Source organism: Carassius auratus, chromosome 7 (assembly GCF_003368295.1).
Source record: "Carassius auratus strain Wakin chromosome 7, ASM336829v1, whole genome shotgun sequence".
Taxonomy (NCBI): domain Eukaryota; kingdom Metazoa; phylum Chordata; class Actinopteri; order Cypriniformes; family Cyprinidae; genus Carassius; species Carassius auratus.
The window spans coordinates 14,128,558-14,153,786 of NC_039249.1; the positions used below are offsets into that span (position 1 = coordinate 14,128,558).

Sequence of the window (25,229 nt, forward strand, 5' to 3'; positions counted from 1 at the left end):
TGCTGTCCCACAAGATTTTCTTTTCCAACCCTGAAATAGCACACATTATCAGTTCATGACAAGTGCTGTTTGGTGCTACAGTTGAGATTCAGGGGTGTAAAAGAAAGCATCAAGGACAGGAGTTAGGAGTTTCTCATTCTCTCAGGACTCAAAGGGTCTATATTACTAGAAACAGCAACTGGTTTCATCATTAGGGCAGGCTACAGATATGAAACATACCAGGACTCTCGGGACTGTCATCAGCATCGTCTGAGCAATACAATCATCCAAAATCATAAACAAACAGAAAATAAAGTCAGCAATAACAATAACAGATAGAAGAACTGAGGTTGCTAGTTTAGAAAGTGACTATATGTCTACACCACTATTTTCCACTGAATCAGTTCACAGTGCAAAAAGGAGGCAAGATATTCAGCACTTTCAGGGCAGCAACACTGGATAAAAGACATGGAGGGGCAAAGAAATCAGGCAACATTCCCACAAACCTTGATCTGTGTCCTCTGTTAAATCAAAATTAAAATATTCTTTAAAAGAAACGCAACAAATCATAAAGGAAGAAGAGAAAAAGTAGAACAATGAAAACTAAGAAGAAGAAATATTGCTTTTAAACAGCTGAGGTTGAGCCTTTCTAAAGCTAGTGCCTGTACTAAACAGATGTAGTGTTACTACAGAGTTACTGGAGTAGAATTAACATCTACTTATTTGACCCTTAAATTACTTAAATTCAATGGATGTTTTATAACAAGTTCAATCTAATTGGAGTGATTCAACTATTAGTCACACTGCCTTCGTAAAGCCAGAGTTAAAAAAAGAAGAAGGCAGGGAAAGGAAAGATGAGGGAAGCAATTGGAGAGAAGGAGAGGAAGAAATAGAAGAAGAATAGAAGATAACTGGACTAAACTGGAAAAATGAGAAGGGGTGAAATGAGTGGATGAGCGAGAAGGTCGCATGGAGAGATCTGGGGGGATGTGTGTACCTTTGAGGCTGGGGAATGGCGTGTTCTTCTCTCGAGCTTTATTAGGCAGAGCCAGACTGGACAGACTGAAACTGGTGCCATGGTTTTTATACAGGTTACCTGCACACATACGATTAAAGTGAGACGTACAACAGGGAACACACAATTCTGGGTGACACTGTTTAAGTTAACAACTTTATTAATCTCACAAGGGGCAATTTTAGTGTTAAATGAAAATAATTTGTTTACTGTTTTTTTTTTTTTTTTTTTTTTATTAAAAATTTTTATTATTTATTTAAAGTACTGATCCTATACTTTTGAACGGTAGTGTGTTAACAAATATTAAAGTTGAAAGAATGCAATGTAACCTTCTAGTATTTCTCAATCCTGTTAGCGTTATTCTCTTTTGTCAAGCAAACATATTCAAACATTCATTTGTGTTTCCAATATTTTTATGTCCAAATTTGCAACGTGAGCATAGGCTACTAAGGAATGAATAGAGGTTATGTTAAGCTGGCCACTCACTGGCGAAGGACATGAGTCCCCCGAAGCCATCGGTGCTGTTGTTGGAGATGGTGGAGTTCGGAGAGCTATTTCTGGAGTCCCCCTCTCCATCAGATTCACCCGGTAGCTTCAGGCTGCTGGGTCTCAATGGACGAGACGGTCTAAACACACACACACACACACACACACACACAATTCAAGGAGAGGATGTTGAGAGCTGGTCTGTGCAGCAGATATATAGATTCTGAGTGCTTGTGTAGGATTATCTCCAAGTACATACTTGTTGCCATTGAGATTCTGGTTGAATCGCGGTGTGTAACTCTCCTCCTGCTCATCTGCTTCAGTATCCTCCTCTGAAGGGAAGCCATACTGGGGCTCAAAATAGGGGTTATCATAGTCTCGCCTTTTATTGGATGGGTCAACAGGGACCGGATCAGGGGTGGGTCTTGTAAAAGGTGGAGCTCCCAATCCTGGGACAGAGTTAGGGAGGGTTATGCCTGCTGTCGCCTCCACCTCAGCGGGTTCCTTCTGTTCCTACACAAACAAACAAACACACACACTTTACAGATCACAGCTCATTATGCTTACTTCTAGCTTCAGATGTACACATGTAGTTTGGGGACTGACATGGTTGACTCCCTGTATGACTGTACTGGGGCTGGAACTGGCCGTCGTGCTGGAGCTGGAGCGCAGTGGCTGGCTGTCCGCTGCTTCCAGGGGGCCTTCTGGATCTGGGTCACCGTTGTCCCCCTTATACTCTTGGAAGTCATGAATCTCTACCTCATTCACGTCTTCCAGCGCAGCATGGGTCAGGGTGTCAACATCTAGAAAGAGTGTAAACATAACGATTATGAAGCCATTATTGGTGAGAAGAGGTAAGAAGAAGAATCTATTGTCAGGAAAGTGATTAAAAAAGGAGAAGCTAACTTGGGGTGTCCCCTTGTATTTCCCCTTTGATCATCTCATTCACAAAGTCTCCAAGAGACGAGTAGGAAGAGCTGGAGTCATCGTATGCTTCACTGTCACTGCCACTGAAATAAACAGCAACAAATAATATAGTTTTAAATAGACAATAACAAAAAAAAGAAGAAGTCTTTTCGAAAGAAGAAGTCTTATGCTCACCAAGCCTTCATTTATTTGACTACAAATAGTGACAAACAGCAATGGTTTTAGATTATTTTGATTTAAAAATAAACCTTTTCTATTTTAAAATGTAATTTTATGATGGCAAAACTGAATTTTCAGCAGCCATTACCCCAGGGTTCAATAACTAATAATAAATGTTGAAAACAGGATTCTTTGACATACAGAAAGTTCACAATAACAGCTTTTTTTTTCAATAGAAAACTTCTGTAACACTACACTACTAACACTACTAACAGTCTTCTTTACTTTCATTTCTAAACAGCTGAAAACATATGCTTGCTGAATAAAATTATTTAATCATCTAAATTCTTGAAAAAATAAAATTATAATCCAGACTTCGTGCATGTATATGTAAAAAAAGAATGAGTTTAGGTAAACGTGAATAAAGGTCTACTGTATGCGTGTTAGTGAGTACAAAGTATGCAAGGATGAGTGTGTATTGGGTGTTTTTTAACCTGTCATCTGTTGGGTCTGAATCAATTGTCTCATCCTGCAGGGGTCCACTCAGCGCCTCTGCCAGATGAGAGTTCCCATCGTACACACGGTAGAATACTGGCTGTAACTGGTGGGCATACCACTTAGGCTTATCGCCTATTAGAGAGGGGTCATACACATCTGAAACACACACACACACACAGTATAATTACTGGCTACATACAAAATGGGAAAAACATAATGGACACTCTTCATAGTGAAACTACATGCAGGTAAGAGTAAAGCTGCATTTAAAATGCAACAAACAGCATACAGACTGGAAGTCACAACTGAAGAGTGGGCTGAGTGGAGTTCTCACCATCTGCAGATATCAGACTTGATTTTAGTTTTGCACTATATCTACTGTACACACACACACACACACACACACACACACACACACATGCACACACATATATATATATAAATACTATATGTAAATACTGTAACTTGTGCAAATATATAATGTGTGACCTTCTGAACAGATATGATTTATTTACACAAGGTGAGAATAAACTATAATCTCTAATTTTCATAAACAACTGATAGTTCTCCAGAACAGGGCATTTTAGTAACCCATAATATGTCCCTTCTAAAAGTGTTGGCCATCATTTTTATGGGCAACTATTCATACATTATTCATTTATGCTAACCATGGTCAATAAAAACAGGTTCAATTCTCTTACTGTCAGTGTCTTCACAAATTGAAATTGATAACTATTTGAGAAGTCATCCCATATGAACTAGGGGGCGAACTGTGACAGTCTAATCTGGGGGGGGGGGGGGGGGGGGAATCTGTGAATCTGTGTCTCTCACTGTTATGAATCCTTTGGAAAGCCAGGTTGGTGGGGCTGAGAGCCCACTCTCCATAGTACTCCACTGCCTGGGTGTGGGAGAGCTTTTCGGTGAATCCATTCCGCCGCGGCCTAGAGGCCAGGAAAGACGTGGCCTGGAATGCCACCACAGGACGGGGGAAGAGCCGCAGAGTGCGAGTGTGCATCTGGAACCCTTGCAGCACATTTGGAGAGTTGAAGAACCTCACCATCGCCACCCTAAGGAGCAAAATTAAAAAAAAATTAACATTTCTATTATGTACGTTATATGGCAAAATGGTACAAATATTAGTATCTTTTTTAGGCTTGGTTCAAATACTGTTTTCTGGACCACTAACAAATGCAGCAGGTCTTATTTGCTAATTATTGTGTGGACTATTTATATTCATACATACAGGAAAATAAAAAACATTTGATTTACAATTTGTTTTTAACCTTATTCTAATGTTGATGGATTTGAAGTATTCCAAATGAGGGACAGCACACCCAAGGACAGAAATGTGCATAAAACATGCCCAAACCCGTTTTTTCATAAAAGCAATTGTATGCAGATATCACACACAAATCTGCATGTATACACGTTGAATGAGACCCATTGATTGTTTAGAAACTCATGGAAGCCTACAAGCAAACATTATGACCAGGTCTTCCATATGTTTAGAAAGAAGCATTATTTTTAGCTCCATCTGGTACTTCAAATTACACCGAAATCATGTTCTATTAATCTTGCAACTCTACCAGCCACTAATTCATGTCACATTTGATACAGTTAGATACAGTATGCTATATGTTATCATACCTTGTGGCAACATCAACTGAGTCCACATCATTGCCATATATGAGTGGGTTGAACTCAGTGGAGGAAGGGGAGGCTTTGTCACGACCAGGGGGCAATAAAGACATCTCTTGTCCATCCTGAAACTTCTCCAGGTTTAGAATAGGCTGTGTGTTCAGACTCATGCTAGCCAGAGCCTGCACAGAGGAGTCGATGACACAGAGCAAGAGAGAGAGAAGTGGAGGAGGAAGATGGATACAGGAAAGATCAATTTAACAATGAATCCTGACAGGAGAGACTGATGTAAGAGCACTATCGCCTCAGGCAATCATGTCTCACACTGGAGGCTTACAGTTACTAAAAATCGAATGAATTGCAAAGTTAAAATCAGTCACTATTTTTATTCATACAAGATTGCTTGTGATTAGATTTAGGGGATAGTTCACCCAAAAATTTTAATTCTGTCAGAATTTACATGCCTTGATTTTGGTTTATGGTAAGCTGAAGCTCAACCGTGAACAAACCCTGAATGGTTCACGCACAGTAAACAAGTACATTTGAGCTTTGGTTTACGATATTTAATGAGATCTATGTCAGTGTTGATAGATGAATCATATAAATAAATCTAATATAAATCATCATATAAAGTCATTATGTCTCTTTTGAAGATTAACATGGATTACATTTACAGTACAATGTCTTTATTGTCAATGTTTTGGTCAAATGTGAACTTGGACATAAGTAGCACGGGTATATTTGTAGCAATAGCCAACACTGTATGGGTCAAAATTATTGATTTTTCTTTTATGCCAAAAATCATTAGGATATTAAGTAAAGATCATGCTCCATGAAGATATTTTGTATATTTCCTACTATAAATTTATCAAAACTTAATTTTTTAATTTGTAATATGCATTGCTAAGGACTTCATTTGGACAACTTTAAAGGAGATTTTATCAATGTTTAATTTTTTTGCATCCTCAGACTTTCAAATAGCTGTATCTCGGCCAAATATTTACCAATCAGTTTTCAGATTATGTAAAAATCTCTGTTTCAAAAACCTGACCCTTATTTTGTGGTCCTGGATCACAAATGGACTTTCAGTGGAGGGAAAGAAATCTCTCAGCTTCCATTACAAATGTCTTCGAATGTCATTTGTTTTTCGAAGAGAAGTGATGGATGTCTTATGGATGTGGAACAATATAAGGGTGAGTAGCCGATGACAGAATTTTCATTTCTGGGTAACTATCCCTTTAAAATACAGAAAAAGTAACATGGGGATAAGAGAACGCTATTGCCTGAACCGACGGTGTTGCATCAAAGATTTAATAGTCAAAATGTTAGAGGGAAGGGTGCGTCACATAGAGCCATTAACAAAGCACTCTGGGAATTCTGCCATTGCTCACTCAATGCCTCTCAGCTGGCATTCCATCAGACCCTGGTCTCGCCACGCCATTTGGCCGGCACCAAACCAATCACATAATCTCCTCCAGCTGCTTACGATGATTTTTTGCTTTGGGTTATGAGCATAATGTAAGTGAGATGTTGCAATGAAACATGCTCAAGCCAAACATAGTGCTATGAGTTAAAATGGGCTATGTAGGGCCTTCATTGCAGGGAGGGAAGAGTGCAAAGAGTTAGGGGCAATGGAGGCAAACAGAGTCACAAGTGTGTGTGGAATAAAAAAGTATGTGTATGGCTTCAGTATTTGTTAAGTATACAGAGAGTGTAGGGCTACAGGTGTTAATGAAGTGGGGAGAGATTATTTTTCCGTGCACAGTCAAAATGCAAAGATTTGTGAACCTTGGAATCAGAGGCGAAGATCTGCTTTTGGGTTATCACAGTCAATCTTACCAGACACTGAAGGACACAAGAAAACATGGAGGAAATGTCACATGACTGCCTGTTACTGAGAAAGATTGGGAAATCATGTGACCAAACATGAGTGGAGACAATTCAAGGATGGGGAGAAATCACACAGAGCGAAGACAAAACACACCATGAACTGGACAGTATGAGTGCACACAGGACATAAAACACACCGATCTCAGGAAAATCAGTGGGTTATCAGTTGGAAAGGGAAGCAGATCTCACACAAACTTGCCATTGAAGAATGTGTACAAATCTCAAAATTTGACTGCAAACATTGTTTGGTAGGTGCTAGTCAACATAAAATGACATTCTCAACCTCACATTTTAATGTGATGCTTTTCAGAGTGAAACAGGATTTTCAACAAACAAAAAGTGAAACAAGTTGTTCTTTTTGGTTACCCAAAAAGAAATGACATTCTATTGAGATATATTATGACATTTTGTTCCTATGAATGTGCATTAAGGAATGAACAGAGTAAATGTTGATTTCATTTTGACAGTATGGATGTTACATAACATTTACTTAAAATCTAAAGCTAAACTGAGTGAGAAACAGAACTGAATGACAGTCACAAGAAAAGTATGATTTCCATATTGGCTCATAGAGCTCTTGAGCTACTTTGTGTGGTTCATGAATGATAGGGCAATAATTAACATCTATAGACCACTGAAAAAGATGACCTTCAATCTAAATCAGCTTTTCGAACAATAATGATCTGAAGATGAGAACCTGACTCATGATGATTCATAATGGTGAATGAAGATTCATGACTCATGGTCTGTGAGACACAACTGATGATTCAGTGTATTGACTATTTTGGCTTGACTTATTACAATGACAGCATGATAATTACGTTGGATGCAAGATGAAAAAAAAAGGTAAATCAATTTGGCTGAGAAATTCTGTTGCAGACCAGCAAAAACAAAAACAACAGACTGTGACCAAATTAAATGCATCTCTATTAAAAAGAAATGAGGAAGGACAGAGTTGGTCAGTATATGACAATGATTAATGACAACACACGGTTTATATGAATGGGGTTTGATTAAGCTCAGAGGTGCCAGAATCAGGTCAGAAACTCTAGATAAGGGACTATGTGGGATTGTAAAGGGTTAAGCGAGATAACTAGAACCATTATTGATTCTATAGATAGGGAAACTCAAAACTTATTACCTCCAAGAGCTGGAACAAAAAAAGGGGAGAATATACAGTGATTACAATACATATGTGATCATATAAAATATGAATCCGTCAACATAAACCCCAGAAACATCAGAAAATGTCAAATTTAATATCTGTATTTAATTTCAAATGACAGGGTTTAAAAAATCTCTTTGCATTGCCAGCCATCTCCTAGGTTTAAATGCAATTAGACTTGGCCATGTTTACAGCAGCTGTTAGAAGACAATATAATTACTATGCATTTCTTCTAGAATCCAGTTAGTATCCAATTCCTATTCAGAGCTAATGGTAGGGCTCCTCAGAGAAAAAGGACCATCTGGTTCGCTTACCTGCTTTAAATGTTTCTTCAGCTCAGAGGCCTCAGGTTCAGGAAGGGGAGGGAGAAATTCTGCGTTGCTTGGAGCAATGACCTACATTGATAAAGATATAGAAGCAACATAAGACCACTATAGTATATACATAATTCATTGTTAAAGGCTTTACAGAATGGTAGAATCTACAAGCCCCTGTCTGGGTAGTTACAGATTGATATACCTTATTGCAGTCCAGATCCACTAACCAAACATCATCAGGCATCTTAAAATCAGACTTGTACAGGAAGAAACTGGCAGGCACACCAATGACATATGGAGTAGGTGCTAGCAGGAGCTAGAAAAATAAGATATGTGTGTGACAAATCAAGAGAGCTTCATTATTTATACACCAACTGGTCAAAAAAGACATTGTGGTACCTGTTCTGCGGAGGCCATGCAGGTGGGCAACAGTGGAATGACAGGAAACATGTACTCAAGGGGGTAAATCATTGCAACAAATGCCATGACGCTCATTGAGAGAGCGTTATAATCTCGAGACTGCAATACCACCTACACACAGCAGAGGGTGAGAGTAAGTCTCCCGGTCACTGGACAAAATGATCATGATCAAATTATAAAATCTATACATACAGGTGCATCATAATAAATTAGAATGTTGTGGAAAAGTTCATTTATTTCAGTAATTCAACTCAAATTGTGTATTTAATAAATTCAATGCACACAGACTGAAGCAGTGCAGGTCTTTGGTTCTTTAAAAAAAAATATTGTGAATTGTTGGCCCTCCGAAAAGTATGTTCATTTACTGTACATGTACTCAATACTTAGTAAGGGTTCCTTTTGGTTCCTTTTTAATTACTGCTTCAATTCAGCGTGGCATGGAGGTGATCGGTTTGTGGCACTGCTGAGGTGGTATGGAAGCCCAGGTTTCTTTGACAGTGGCCTTCAGCTCATCTGCATTGTTTGGTCTCTTGTTTCTCATTTTCCTCTTGACAATAGCCCATAGATTCTCAGGTGTAGATTATCTGTGGGGTTCAGATCTGGTGAGTTTGCTGGCCAGTCAAACACACCAACACCATGGTCATTTAACCAACTTCTGGTGCTTTTGGCAGTGTGGGCAGGTGCCAAATCCTGCTGGTCAGCAGAAGGAAGCATGAAGTGCTCCAAGATTTCTTGGTAAACAAGGCAGTGACTTTGTTTTTCAAAAAACACAATAAACCAACACAAGCAGATGACATTTCACCGCGAATCATCACAGACTGTGGAAACTTAACACTGGACTTCAAGCAACTTGGGCTATAAGCTTCTCCACCCTTCCTCCAGACTCTAGAACCTTGGTTTCCAAATGAAATACAAAACCAGCTCTCATCTGAAAAGAAGATTTGGACCACTAGTCAACAGTCCAGTTCTTCTTCTCCTTAGCCCAGGTAAGACGCCTCTGACGTTGTCTGTAGTTCAGGAGTGGCTTAACAAGAGGAATACGACTGTACAACTGTAGCCAAATTCCTTGATACGTCTGTATGGCTTGAACCCAGCCTCAGTCCATTCCTTGTGATGCTTTTTAAAATTCTTGAATCTAGTTTGCTTGACAATCCTCATAAGGCTGCGGTTCTCTCGGTTGGTTGTGCATCTTTTTCTTCAACACTTTTTCCTTTCACTTAACTTTATGTTAACATGCTTGAATACAGCACTCTTCAACAATTTCTTCTCTTTAATGTCAGTCTTCAACACATTCACGAGAGGAGCATGCGTGTGATTATGTTGACCCAAGAAACCAGCAGCCAGAATTTTCATTTTTGGGTGAACTATCCCTTTAATTAAATTGGCCAATAACTGATACATGACCCTGGAGCACAAAGCCAGTCATATGTAGCACAGGTATATTAAATTGAAAATCATTAGATTATTAAGTAAAGATCATGTTCCATAAAGATATTTTGTAAATTTCCTACTGTAAATATATCAAAACCTAATTTTTGGTTAGTAACATGTATTGCTAAGGACTTCATTTGGACAACTTTAAAGGAGATTTTAATCAACATTTTGATTTTTTTTGCACTCTTAGATTCCAGACTTTCAAAATGGTTTCAAATATCTCGGCCAAATATTATCCTATCCTAAAAAAACTATACATCAATAAAATCACAGTTTCAAAAAAGGTTTTGTGGTCCAGGGTCTCATATGGTACTGGTAAATAATGCATCCTTATACAGTGAGGTAAATGTAAGCATCACCACATCACAGATGCATTATGATACAGATGCATATTGTATTTCTGTACATTAACTGTGGTGGCACCATGTTCTTTGACATAAGTTGGTGTACCATAAAAACAGTACACAATTATAGTAATCTATGGGTCTCTGTCATCTGATAGAGATTTGGTTGTGTTCCTCTGGCCATCCATACCTTGTGCTCCAGCAGAATGCAGGCCAGGACCTGCAGACAAGCATCAACTCCCAGCAGCTCCAGGGGCAGGTGGAGGGGGAAGTCTACAATGCTGAAGCGGGAAGGGTCTGGAAGGGCAAAGGTCAGGGCAGGCTGCAGGTCATGGGGGAGCACTTCCACATCAACACGTCGCTGACCAGCAACAGGCACAGGGGAGCGCAGCAGCCGATACACCCATGACTCGATCTCCCTCAGGTCCTGAAGCACCTGACTGCCCTTTTCCTTTTCCTCGACGGAGAGAGCCCCTGTGAACACACGCCACATTGTGTCCCTGAGGGAGAGAAATACACAAATACACATTTAAAGTGTTTGATCAGGATCAGGGTTCGGGTTCAAAGGAACAAGTATGACAAGCTCTCTTTCCATTGTTTTGTCTTTGTTCATGCTGCTCCTCAGTTCTGTTTCATTCCTTGAAATTATTTAACATTTAATTGTTCATTAACTAGTTTTTTAACTGTCCAGTACATTCAGGTATTGCCTTAGTCTAAATGATTTATTCTAGCATCTACACAGAAAACAGAAATAGCACAAAAACAGTGGCAGCTGGCTTCTACTGTTCAGGATTAAACTACTAATCACTTGAAGCAAAACGAAACAGCAGTGACCAGGCACACGGTTCAAAAGCTCTACAAGCACTAGACTACAGCATAACATACACAAAAGTGGTCACTTACTGTTTGCATTACCATATATTCTCATTCTTAATGCAAATATCTAATCGGTCATTCTTGCATCAGCAAATCAATGCATAATTACCTTATGTTCAACTGGCTGAATTATGCAAACCAAACATTAGAATGAGGAAGAAAATATTGCTGCACGGTTAGTCAAAATAAAACTATCAAATCAAAATACTATGCTTTAATTTAATAATTATATATGTGACCCTGGACCACAAAAATCAGTCTTAAGCATCTTGTGAATCTGAAAGCTGTATAAATGATCTTTCCATTGATGTATGATTAGTTAGGATAGGGCAATATTTGGCCAAGATTTGAAAATATTATTTGTATTATACTATTATAAAATATTATACTATTTGAAAATCAGGAATCCAAGAGTGCAAAAAAATCAAATTATTGAGAAAATCACCTTTAAAGTTGTCCAAATTAAGTTCTTAGCAATGCATATTACTAATGAAAAATTAAGTTTTGACATACTTACGGTAGGAAATTTACAAAATATCTTCATGGAACATGATCTTAACTCAATATCTTAATGATTTTTGGCATAAAAGAAAAAATTATATTTTTGACCCATACAATGTTTTTTTGGCTATTGCTAAAAATGTACCCAAGAGACTTAAGACTGATTTCGTGGTCCAGGGTCACATATATGATGTGTGTTTTACAGTATAGTGTGGTGTACAAAGTGTACAAATTGTGTCCTTACTCTATGAAAACTCTATGAAGGAATGTTTTCTACACATGACTTGAACCATAGGATGATAATAACAGAGTGGTCTGAGTATCTCAAGAGCCAGCTAATCTTCTGGGATTTTCACATACAGCAATCTCTAGTTTGTCTGGGAAATTGGACCGTACAAGATTGGTAAGGTCAGAAATAAACATCACAAATCCATGGATCCATCTTGCCTTTTCAATCATTCAAGGAGCTGGTGGCAATTCTGTAATTGTCTGGGGAATATTTTCACAGAATCAGAATCAGAATCAGCTTTATTCTCAATAATACTCTCAGTATAACTCAACAGAGAATCACTGGTATCAAGTATAATGTCCAAACCAGTTCTAAAAAAATAGTACAGTGCCCTCAGAAACTTTAGATGCTCCCTAGTCAAAAAGGGGTTTTGGATAATATCAGCATAAATCATAATGACTTCTTGCCTTGAATGCATTACAGTAGTGGTTCTCAAAACCAGGAGGGCTTAGCAAGGAGGTAGCAGGACGGCTTAAAACTATTTAACATTAAATATTTCAGTTTGTATTTTAAATATTGTGTTGGAAAATGGTGGGGCTTCAAGTCAAAAGAGTTGATAGCATTGAAGTAACTTGCAATAATCAATGAAGACCACAAATTATTTTCATTTTGCTTATAATAATGGTTTAATTTTGTCAAGGCTTTTCAAGTCGATCATTTTGGCCTACATAACGGTTCATATCAATTCACTGGAGCTGAAATATACAAGCTAAGCGTCTAAGATCCAGACAGGCCAGACTATGGCTGTGTGGGCTGAGTAGAGGTGCTGCAGTAAGTCATAACTGGTTCATCTGAGAACTCCCACTTCTCTCAGCTGCTCTCTGAGAACAGTCAGTGGCCTCAATCTGTCATCCAGCCTGTCTCCACCAGCTCCACGCACTCGCTCCAGCTCTTAAAGTGTTTTGTTCTCTCGCACTCTACCTGTCTTTTTCCTTCTACAATCAATCAATCAATTTGTATCGGCAAACCCACTGAGACATCTTCATTAATTGTGCTGTTGCTGCATACATGTAGTTAAATTGTTGCATATTAACACAGGCCTGTTAAGGGACACAAATGCTAATGAATATCGACTCTCTAGTCTAGCCAACCACAGCTGCGCAATGAAAAGTGATGATGCTAATCTAATATTATAATATGCAAAATAGTTTATGGTATTCAGGATTCCTGCATCTGAAGTTCCATGCTTTTATATTCCTTCCTGTCTTCCAAAATCTACAAAAAAATAAACTGAAACATGCACTACTCTTCAAAAGTTTGAGGATTGGTAAGATTTTTAAGTTTTAAAACGTGTTACGTGTTAAAAACCACTGTGCATTTGTATTGAGTGATAAAACATTTTTAGGATTCTTTTTCATTAATAGAAAGTTCAAAAGTACAGCATTCACTTGAAATAGAACTGTTTTGAATTATGAATATATTTACTGTGTATATTCTTTAATCCTGGAAACCACAATTTCCTCAAACTTCCTGGCTATCCATGACCACGGGTGTCCTGCGTTTCATTAAATGTGGACATCAAATGTGAAACTTAGTTGCTGTAGTGGTTTAAGTGAAAACTGATTTCTGGTTTGTCCATTAGGCCAGTCTACTGACATATGGTTATTCTCCCACAGAATAGCCCAGCTGAGAGCAGTATGACGCATGATGGTTTATCATTACAAGGTTGAGTCGTGCATACTGAAAGACCACAAATGTGGGTAAAGCCAAGGTCACTGCAGTACTGCGAGAACAAGGTGACTGAGTCAGAAATGGCCTTTAAAAGACACATTCACTGAAAAGGCACATAAACACACGGAACATTATCTCATTTTATCGGAGTCATTTATATTTGAAATTTTCAATGTAATGTGACATAAGGTCATATATGTTTGAGGCTGCCAAGTAGGTAGGCGCACTAATTAAAACAATAATTTAGAGTGTACTTAAGCATGACAAAAGAATGCGTTGATCAAATAACAGTCCATTAGCCAAATTGAAGGCTGTTTATTGTTGGCAAGCCAAAGTTTATTAATATTTACAACAGCTAAAAGCGAAGTTTGACTCGTTCTATGAATATAAACAAATTCATGCTTTATGTTGACTGCATGATCAAAAGGAGTTTAAACACAGGGACACTCTGATTCTGTATCAGTACATTAAAGGGTTAGTTCGTCCAAAAATATGCTTTGATATGAACTCTTTCTCACAATAGACACGGAAGAGAAGACAATGCTGAATAAAGTCGTCGCTTTTGCTATTTTTGGACCAAAATGTATTTTCGATGCTTCAAAAAATTCCAACTGACCCTCTGATGTCACATGGACTAGGCTACTTTGATGATGTTTTTCTTACCTTTCTGGACATGGACAGTATACCGTACACACAGTTTCAATGGAGGGACTGAGAGCTCTCAGACTAAATCTAAAATATCTTAAACTGTGTTCCGAAGATAAAAGGAGGCCTTATATGTTTGGAACAGCATAAGGGTGAGTTAATAATGACATAATTTTCATTTTTGACCCTTTAAAGTAATAGTTTACCCAAAAACTTGTTGCAATCCATTACCATTACCAATGGATCCTCTGCAGTGAATGGGTGCCATCAGAATGAGAGTTTAAACAGCTGACTAAAACATCACAATAATCCACAAGCTGCATGTTTGAAAAAAAAAAAAAACTATCAATCAAGACTTTTTCAACTTTAGACTGGCTCAAGTCCATAATCCATAAAATTGCTTTCTCCAATGAAAAAGTAATCTAGACTAAATCAAAAGAAAAATCCACACAGATGAAGCACCGTTTACAAGTAATAACATGTCTAAAACTGTTTTAAACATATTTGTCGGTGGATTTTGATCTTTGTAGACAACAGGAAAAAAGCATAATGGACTCATCAGTTTGAAGTTAAAAATGTTTTATTGATGGATTTATTTATTGTAAACAAAACACATTTAATGGACTGGAGTTGTATTGCCTGTGGATTAGTGTGATTTTTTTTTTATCAGCTGTTTGAACTCTCATTCTGATGGCACCCATTCACTGCAGAGGATCCAATGATCAGTAAGTAAAGAAATGCTACATTTCTCCAAATCTGTTCCAATGAAGAAACTAATGCATGTTCATTTTGGATGACCCAAACATTTACATTTTGAGGTCAACTATTCCTTTATGAATAAAAAGAACAACATTTAAATGAGCAAGCCAAAGTACATTTTTATTCATAGTATCACCTCCTCATCTCTACAAAAAGCTCTACACTCTAGTCTACACAATGTTTAACTAGCTAATTATGGACTAACACCAAATACAGCTAACTGTGGACTAAAACCTAGCAAAGTAAATCTAGCAGTTCAGTTTGAAATGGAGACGACTGAAATCCAGCTGAATGAGCAACATAGCATCTACATGGAATATGTGAACTACTGCAGATCTGAACACTCGACACAAGCTGCTATGCTGGATAAATTATTCTCCACACTTCAAGCAAATAAAAGGGGCTTGGCAGGGCAATTCAGCTGCAAACAAATTGAGGCCTGCAAATGCAACTGTGGCTCATGGTGGATGTGGTTGCTAGGTTACGCAAGAATAGACTCGGCTGAGGAAATCACAGAGAAAAAATACTTTCTACTCAATGCTTATTGATCTGCAACAGAGTGATATCGTACAGACTGTTTAACAATATACACTGAAGGATGTAGTAACCGTTACCACTGTGATATGTGAAGAAGATCTTAAAAGCTCTCCTGTGTGGAGCACCGCACTGCAAGGCCACTTGCACAACCCTTCTCTCCTTCACACTATCCCAGACCCTGTCACATGTAATCGCTTCTTCACACTACTTCCTTCTCGCTCGTCGTTCTCTCTAAGTCACAAGCACCATCACACATCCTTCCACTTGTGACTTCCTTTTATAAAATCATCAGCACCTTGTCACTTGTCAATTTAATCACAGCCACGACACTAACAATGTCAAACCCTCTTGGCATTGACAGAGTAACATATTTAAAGACCTAATACACCCCCAAAATTAGAATATCCTCATTGTCTACTCATATTCATGTTGCAAGATGTCAATAGCTATTTGTTTGTTTCAGTGTAATATCACCACAAACATTTGAATCAGTTCTCTCACATATATCAAGACATGCCAGGTTTGAAAGCATGTATGATGATGAGTGAGATCAGAGATGTTTTATTTTCTTCAGTGTATGACTTTAAAAAAATAATAATTCATTGCATCACTAGAATATAATTTTTTTTGTATGTGTGTGAATTAACTCAAAGCAAGAAATAAAAATGGAGATACTAGCAGCATTTGTAAACAGAGAGGCAGAATGTTGCCAGTTAGCATCTTCTGGCAGCACCACAGTGTTTGACGCTTACACGTCTACTGTAAGATATTGCAATACATTGCAGTCATTAGGCATCACTTCCCTGCACAAGTATTATCTTGCTGAATCTTAGGGTAACATTACATATGTGCATACTTCACAGAAAAGCAAAAAGAAGGCTGTTCTCACCGCTGTGTGGACTTGGCAGCAGCGGGTCTCTGGTTGAGCCGCTGGCTACAGCAGTCCACCATGCGCTTGAGGATGTACAGACACTCTCTGAATGTAGAAAAGAAGGGGTAGTGGCTCAGAATGCACAGAGAGGTTAACGTGCTGTTCCGGTTCTGTGGTGCCAGTCGACCACTGCGTTTGGATCGTGGAGACTTTCCACTGCTGCCTGGCTCGCCTGGTGGCAAAGTCCCATCTCCTGCAGGGGGCAGCGCAGATTCCCCTGGAAGAGTCAATGTGGAAGGGTCCGATTTCTCCTCTGTATGAGGAGCCTTTTCTCCTGTATAAAGAAAAATATTAAGGAGAAATTATTACAGCTATAAGTATTCAATTTCAATAAAACTTTAATAATCAGAACAGATGTCTAACCGACGTTATTAAAAAAACTTTAATATTTAAATAATCTATTGCTCAATTAAAAAAAATAATAATAATAATATATATATATATATATATATATATATATATATATATATATATATATATATATATATATATATATATATATATATATATATATATATATATATATATATAAAAATTTAATTCAGTTTTTATGATTTAATACACATTTATTTTCAAAAGCAGTGGTAATCAGTTAAATGCAAACAACTTTAACTTAAACTTTAACTCTTTTAAAATACCATTTAAATGTACTACATTAACAGACACATGCAGAACATCAAGACTTCATACTTAAACAGCAGTCTTTTTGCAGATTACTGTTCACAGACACTACTGCATATCACAATACTTTTGATGCATTCATCAACATTTTTTGCGAATTCCGTGATATTACATGTTATACGTGAAAATGGTTCTGCAACATATAACTGCTCCAAAATGACCTCTCACCTTTTCCTTCAGATCGTGGGCGGTGGTGGCCCTTCTGGAAAGAGCGGTAAAAGTTGAGGCAGATTCCGTAGCGAGTGATACCTGAGTCTTTGTCGGTAAGAGTGAAGACGAAAGAGGTGTCGTCACGAAGACTGACCCGGCGCTGGCGGATGCTCAAGCAGCCCTCAGGCTGGCAGAAGAAGACGACGTCAGGGGGCAGAGGGAAGTCATTGTGGTCCTCCAGTGGATAGCGCCTCAGCAGCTGAGGTGTTTGTGCCACGCTGTCACTGCTGGGTTGCCTGGTTAAGAGAAAAAGACTGTAGTGAGAGACAGGAAGACAGATCTCTGGCTTTTCTCAGCCCCAGCGCCTGTTCTTTTATGCATATTATATATATACACTACTGTTCAAAAGTTTGGGGAATGTTTTTTTTAACTAATACTTTTATTAACTATATTAACTATACTTTTGTTCACAAAAGATTTATATTTCAAATAAATACTGTTATATTAATATTTTTATTCATCACAGAATCCTGAAAAAGTTTGTAGGTTTCTACAAAACTATTAAGCAGCACAACTGTTTTCAACATTGATATTAAGATTCATGTGACACTTAAGACTGGAATGATGGCTGTAGAAAATTCAGCTTAGCCATGAAATGAAAATAATTTTACAACATCTTTGTATTCTCACTTCTGGAATGTTTCTATTATTTACTAAATGACCTCGTTCTAATTATAAATGGTCTATAATTCAAGATGTAACTGGTTTAATAGTTCAGTTCAGTATTTCTATAACAATTTCACAAACTCCTTGCAGCTCCCTTACAAACACCAGTTTGGAAAACAAAGGGTTATGGGAGTGGGGAACCCCGAAGTTTGAAAAGGGCTGCTCCACAAACATATTTCCCAAGATCCATCTTTTGTTATTCATTGTATTGTGATCTGATGTCAACACTACTCCAGACTTCATCATGATAACATACAATCCCATTTAACATTAACTGACAGCGTACACCTGAGGCTGGATGCTTGGAATGAATACACCTGCACAGGTCACATACAAACAAAACACACAATCAGTGATTCAATTCTCCTGACAACAATTTACTTAAGCACCTATAGAACCTATGTCTGAGCCCTATAGACACAAGCACGCCCACATAGCATTCAACAATCTCCCTTACCTTGCTCCAACTACCACTAGGTAGTCCAGGAGGCGGGGACACAGTTTCTTTTTCTCCATCTCTGTATCAGGAGTGTCTCTAAGTCATGGCAACTGAGCAACCATCAGCTCTCAGGCAGGCAGTCGTCCAATCAGGTGCAGCACAACTAGGAGTTGGATGATCGAGGCAGGCAGTGGCCAGTCATTGCAGTATATGGTGTGTAGGAATGGGGCCTGTGAAAGAGTAACAGCAAATAGAAGTAATCCATCACAAAGCAAATGCTCTGCAGTGAAATTAAACCTTCTGCACTACCACAAAGTAGAGACCTGCAAAAAATATATTGGGGACCCACGGGACCCAACACAATCTCAATTGGGGATCTCAATAAGAAGTTTTCAGTTGTTATTTTTATATTTGCAATATTACAATGGCATCCTCAAAGAGGGAAGTTTTGTAAGGAGGACGTGTGTCTTCTTCAGCAATGAATTTTGGGTACACACCAAAAGATAATTGGGTTGATTTTGGGCTAATTTCCCCCCTTCCGACAATCCTAGCTCTGTCCTGATTATCTTGATGGTTCTCAATCCATGAAAAACAGAAATTCTGATGTGTGGGAAGAACCCCGAGGACAAACGCGCGCACGCTCTGGAGATTATCACGTGAAACAAAACAATATCCAATCAGAAAGTGAATTATCACGTTCTTAAAGAGTGATGTAAGATCTGTCCCCGCTGTCTCCACGACTTCACCCAAACCCTTTTCTTTTTTTCCCCATGAATCTTTATGTGAAAATCATTCCAAATGCTATCATTGTAATTTCTTCCTGCATATCATCCACCATGCTTATTCTGAAGTCTCGCGAGATTTCGCGAGATTTCCTGTGTTCCCAGTGAAAATCTGTTTGTGTGTGGTGTGCTGTGTTTGTCAAATCATGGCACACCACACACTAAAGGAGCAAAACGGTTAAATCTAGGATTGTTTATCCTCATGTTTGTGGTCTATCACATTTTGAAAATCTTATAAGATGTAAAAAATCTTTTGGTGTGTACTCAGCATTAGTCTTTTTAAGTTAAGTTTTTTGGAGGGGTTTTTTGTTGCCGAAACTGAAATTAAAGTTTTCATATTGCTGAAACAAAGTATTGGTAATTAAACTTGGGTAATTAGGTAATTGAATTCTTTATGCTATTCACGGTGTCATGAAAGGCATATTTTGTTGTTGTTGTTGCTGTTGCTGTTTTGGTCACATATGTCAGAAGGTGCAGCAGTACTTCAAAATACTTGAAATGCTCCAAAAATATTTTGTGCCTGACTACTTGTTTGAGTATTGGATTGATAGTAATTTTGCAGTGGCACGTTTATGCACTCAAGAATAAATGTACTGTCCATACTAAACACTGAAAAGGATGCATAGTGTTCAGTTACAGCTACATACCACTGGAGTATGATTGATATATTTCTGACAGCAATCTTTACAGTCAAACAGAGTACACTGTTCAAGCCAAGCTTCTGAAGTCTCCACTAACACATCTTGACTGGAGGCTCAACTTCAGATGTAAACACACACACATTCTGATAAGCTAAAGGGATTGGAGCCCAGTTGTATCCTCACCACACAAATTGCCCACTTGTGTTCCTCATAAGCTTGCATTCATATGCATGAGCACATGCCTCAATGTAAATACAAATGAAAGCATGCTCAAATTTCACACAGGACAAACACACCTTGCATAATATCCAGCTAGATTGGCTGGGATGCTATCAATTCTACTACTGTTCAGTAAACCTGCTAGATGTTTGTGATTAGAAGAATGTATCTATTATCTGTATCAAACTGCAACTTACTCAAGCAAGACATTTCTGGATGAGTATATTCTATTAACTAAGCAAATACGGTTTTGAAAGGCTGTAAACAGAATTATGAAGTGAGAGCCAGACAGCCTTTCACAAGCAGTTGCTTGCAGTGTCTGTTCAAATCTGGGTCAGTGCATGTCTGAACTTCTGGATACTCTGCACTGCAGAGAGTTTTCCATCGTGCTCTAACACACAGACAGACACCTGCACCCTCCATCTGACAAACAACTGCCCAGAATTCAAAAGCCTATTTAAACTTATTTACGAAATTCATGATTTTTTTTTCCTGGCGCCTGCTGGAATACATTTACATGATTTAAGTAAAACAAAATAAAAACATAATTTCTGTGCAGATTTTACATTGTTGCGGCACGTCTAGTCACTGTGACTCTGATTGGTCTGCAGGCTCCAGTCTGTTGTGATTGGTCAACCTGAAAATAAAACGCACCTTATTTAACAGATTTCAGCTCCTGAGGTTTCATTAGCAGCTGTAAACAGTTTAGATCTACGATAACTCAGTTGTTGGTCTTGGAAGTCTAAACAAAACAAAAAAAAGTAAAACAAAAAAAACAATGCATCCTCGACATCACTTACCAAGCTGATCTTTGAGGGTGGATAAACCAGTAGGCGCATTATGCAAATGTGTAACAGAGTGATGCAGCTAAGTCATGTAAATAATGGCAGGACTACAAAGCATTTCAGGCAAGTGTTTTCTGCTGGCGAGAACTCCTATTGGCAAGGACTTTGTGTTTTGTAACTCTGCAGACTGTTTACATGAACAAACAGCTATATAACACATTAAAGGAAAGGTAACATAAATGTAAAAAGCATAACAGGTGCCCTTTAAATCCGATTACAGAAAGCAGTATCTGCCGATATGATCACCGATACCAATCTTTTAAAAGTCTTCTTTTTTATCATGTAGAATTATTTATATTGATGATCCAATCAAGATTTTTAGACATTTATTCAGGGCCTGAATTTTATTTTTGAAAATGAATTTTGAAAACGAATCCCTCTCTTGTGGGAGGATTTAAAAAAAAAAAATCATTTGAGGGGGCATTTTTCAAAAAATATATATTTATCTCATTTAAATGTTTGATCATGCACTGTATTTTTGTTTTTACAATTGTGTAATTGTTGCACAAAAGCTTACAACAGTGCAAGCCTGATTTTGTGAGCCGATTTTCTTATTTTAAATAACATACATCGTTCATGGGTTTTCTATTACATATTTCAATAAGAGACATCATTTATGTTATATTAAGCTATCCATGTCTTATTACACGGGGATCCCTTTAAGAATTTTAAAATTATTGTCTTGTTTATCTAAAAATGCTCTTTTCCTTTGAATCTATCCAAAAAACCACAGCCTATGTGTTGGCTGTGAAACACAGTAGACTTTTATTATATGCACTTATGGTGTAATAATTACTAAATTTTAGTGTCAATGCATGTTCAGATTTACGCAAACAATGCGCTGTTACTTTAATTCAGCGCTTGCAATGCAGCAAAAATAGACTCGGTGCGGAAACGATCTCTGCGCTGCTGCAGACGCACCGCTTCTAAACGCACTGCCAGACCGCAACCGTGTGTGCAGTGTGAACACTTTAATCTGTTAACATACACACATATGCACTGTAAACAAAATAAAGTGAACCTGGCTGACATTATGTGTGTTTGTGTGAGTATTAATGATCGCAATGTCTCCAGGAAAGTGTGCAAGCCTTGAATGGTTTAAACACTGGCAAGAATTAAAAAGAAAAAATGCAATTTATAAACTTTAGTGACACTGTCTAAAGCATTATAATTATTTAAACTGTGCCGGACAGAGACTGAGACGGTGTCGCTGCATGTCATGGCAAACCTCTCACGGCAGGCGCCTGAGATCGGTTTTATGAGATCAGCCTTTCTGCAAATGTGCAAAGAAACTAACATGACTCTATTCTCTATTGTGGCTGGCAACAGTAAATATTCTTGTCAAACCTATAATTCATAAGAATTAATTAAACATTCCTCAAAACATGAAGAAAAATGCTGCTATCCTCAAAGTCCATTACACTCAGTCAGATCCTCTGGAACATTTTAATTCTGGAAAGACCAGAAACATATTCATCTTGAACCTTGACTCAAACTGCTTTTGAATGACTAGTCCAATCAGCAAGTTTGGCCTTGTCTGAAAGGATGTATTAATCCCTGGTGTGAGATGAACTGTAGCATTCACACTGTGATTAGTAGCCTCCTCTTTCTGCTGGAGTAGCATTTTCTGCTCTTCCTCCATCACTCTCAACAGCTCAGAGAGGAAGAGGTGGTGAGAGGGAGGGAGGTGAGAAGATGGATGGTCTGTGGCTAAGACATCAATAACGCCTCGGTTTCTTCCTCTAAGCATCACCCAGGTCATCTGACACCAGGACCTCCATGCTGTTCTTTTCTTAAATCATAGCTCTCACTACTGATCCAACATGAATCACTTGCACTTGGAGCGGAAGCTTCTAGGAGCTATGGGATGCACTGGGGCAGGGGTGTAAAGTACATGAGTTATTATACTTTAATTATTTCAGGACTTTTGTACTTTCCCAGCGGAATACTGAAACTGTATACTCTTGCTCAATTACATTTCCAGTTGAAAAATGATGTTTCAATTCTCAGAAATTTATTTAGACCTTAGACCTAAAGTATTTTTTTTGCAGCTAATTGTGACATTAATCTTTTCACTAATCTAACCATACAATAAAATTACATGCCAGTGACAAGCACGTCCCTGTAAATGGCACTGGGACATATCTTTCACTGCCAAGACAAACTACTGAAGATGGATGAACTTGTGAATAGACATGTGAGAGTATTGGGTAATGCGATATATCAGGGTTAATGAATATGCACAATATTGTTATCGTGGGCACTTCTAAATACCATGAATAATTATATATTACAATTTATTCCAAATTTGGAATGCATTTTCATTCCCATCAACTGTTCAAAATGCACAACACTACTGTATGCTGCTTGCAAGATGCGTGTGCGCTCTGATGTAAACAAGCGCGCATGAGAAGCACATGGGGGAACACATGAGAGACACGCTGAATGAAATAACATTCACTCTCTGACAGCAGATGGCGCTAAACTGCAGAAAATACAGCCTTTACCCTAGAGACCCCACAAATAAAGCAGCTGCACTACTTTTTAAAACGTATTTAAATGGCCATTCAGATTTGTGGATTTGGTAGGGTGTTCATCACAGTGCCAAATATTTCGACTTAATAGGCCATTTATTTTAAAAAAAAAAAAAAAATTTATCTGGACTTCACATGCCCTAGATATTGTTTGAAAGTGTTTTGATTCTTTATTGTTCATTCACACTTTACGTTAGGGCTTCATTAGTTAACATTAGTTAATTCATTAGTTAACAAACTGCCAATTAAAAATTCTTCTGAACATTCATAAATCTGTATTTCAATATTTAATAACACGTTGTTAAAATCGAAAATTGCAACTGTGTTATTCAATGAGCTAACATAAACTAAGACTTGTATTTTTTAACAAATATTAATAACTTAGCAAATGTAGCTATTGCTCATTGTGATGGTTAATGCATTAACTTAGGTTAACTAATGTGATCTTATTGTAAAGTGATGTCTATTGATCTTTATAGTTCTTTTGCACTTTAATCTGTGTAAAATGTTTAAATTTATATATTTTTCTGTATTGCTTTATTGTATTTAAATGTTCAGTTATTTTTGTTTTACGAAAAAAAGTTAGTTAACCTGTTATACTGTATTATGACCATTTTTCTGAAACTAAATTTAAATACCGTGATAATACCATATACCGTGACAAAAGCATCAGCAATTAATCGCAACAGGAAAATTGGATACCAGCATATCCCTACTTGTGTACTATAAAAGTATTTTACCTCTATTTTCTAAACAAATGAACATATCTATGGCTCCTTTTTTCTTTTTTATCCACCTTTTTCTTCCATCAAGAGCAGATGCGGCCATTTGTAAATTCTATGGGTCTGGCTTATAGGTGTCCAGCTATTTTTACAGCTCATTTTATTGCTTGATATTAAAAACTGGTGTGTCTTACCATATTATTTAAAAATATTATCTTAATTATTCACACTGTTTTATAGTACAAACAGTTTTCCATTTACCGCACGTTGTCATACTTCTCGTTATTTCCCTATAGTGGTTGATTAAACGGAAGCCTAGCCCATAGACTTGGCGTGGAACAAATCCCAGACCTCGTCAGCTCCAGGGAACCTATGCGTTTACGTGTCTATGGGAAACGTGACATGATCTCGTGCCCTGTCAATCATAGTGTGTCTGCCTCATGGCTCTACAATCAGCCTCGGGTAATGAGATTCCACACGGTCACCGTGGAAACCAATACTGCCTCTTTTCATGAGCACAGCTGTGACGGCTATTTTAAACAGACAATACACTGTCCCAATCACCATACACACAGAAAGACAATGAACAGCCTTTGGCCAATAAAGTGAGCATGAGCAAAATGAAAATGAGCAAGGCTAATTGCTTCTTTCTCTCCACAGAAATGAAAAAACATTTGCCTTAGCAAATCATAAATGAGCAATTGCATCGGGTTAACCACAAAAGTGCACTCAGAGAAAACCCTTTCATCTCCTATAAAGGATCTGACTGAAGTTTAGGGTTTTTCATGCATCGGAGCCCAACATTGTGTTAAAACTCAACTAAACTGCATGACTGCAAAGAACTAGGGATGCATCAATCTGAAACTCAGTAACTGTATTGGCTCTGATACGGGAATTTTCAGTCAGGTAAGACCGATCAAAATCTGATATAGTGCGTATACTATTCTGTGTTTTTGTTAAGCCCCACAAAAGGCACAAAAACATTATAAAGCACCATAATGTTTTTGTG

At 37.8% G+C, this 25,229-nt stretch overlaps 1 protein-coding gene across 28 annotated transcripts in view; it reads right to left on the minus strand.

The window, feature by feature from the left end:
• Positions 1–25,229, minus strand: part of madd (MAP-kinase activating death domain) — a 63,111-nt gene that overhangs the window by 25,787 nt on the left and 12,095 nt on the right. For 9 of the 28 annotated variants that reach the window (XR_003292428.1, XR_003292440.1, XR_003292427.1 and 6 more), the window contains exons 2-19: positions 18,496–18,707; positions 17,331–17,608; positions 16,440–16,755; positions 10,463–10,772; positions 8,474–8,605; positions 8,277–8,390; positions 8,072–8,152; positions 7,734–7,742; positions 6,491–6,547; positions 4,712–4,884; positions 3,896–4,131; positions 3,061–3,220; positions 2,387–2,490; positions 2,087–2,283; positions 1,740–1,993; positions 1,481–1,620; positions 977–1,075; positions 220–249 (exon numbers count right to left, since the gene is read on the minus strand). Coding sequence is in view for 14 of the 28 variants with exons in the window: in XM_026267514.1 (XP_026123299.1) it covers positions 220–249; positions 977–1,075; positions 1,481–1,620; positions 1,740–1,993; positions 2,087–2,283; positions 2,387–2,490; positions 3,061–3,220; positions 3,896–4,131; positions 4,712–4,884; positions 6,491–6,547; positions 7,734–7,742; positions 8,072–8,152; positions 8,277–8,390; positions 8,474–8,605; positions 10,463–10,772; positions 16,440–16,755; positions 17,331–17,608; positions 18,496–18,554 (2,749 nt within the window). In the remaining 14 variants the exon portion in view is untranslated. The remainder of the gene's footprint in view (positions 1–219; positions 250–976; positions 1,076–1,480; positions 1,621–1,739; positions 1,994–2,086; positions 2,284–2,386; positions 2,491–3,060; positions 3,221–3,895; positions 4,132–4,711; positions 4,885–6,490; positions 6,548–7,733; positions 7,743–8,071; positions 8,153–8,276; positions 8,391–8,473; positions 8,606–10,462; positions 10,773–16,439; positions 16,756–17,330; positions 17,609–18,495; positions 18,708–25,229) is intronic. The other 19 variants (XR_003292438.1, XR_003292439.1, XM_026267522.1 and 16 more) reach the window with 6 other exon arrangements.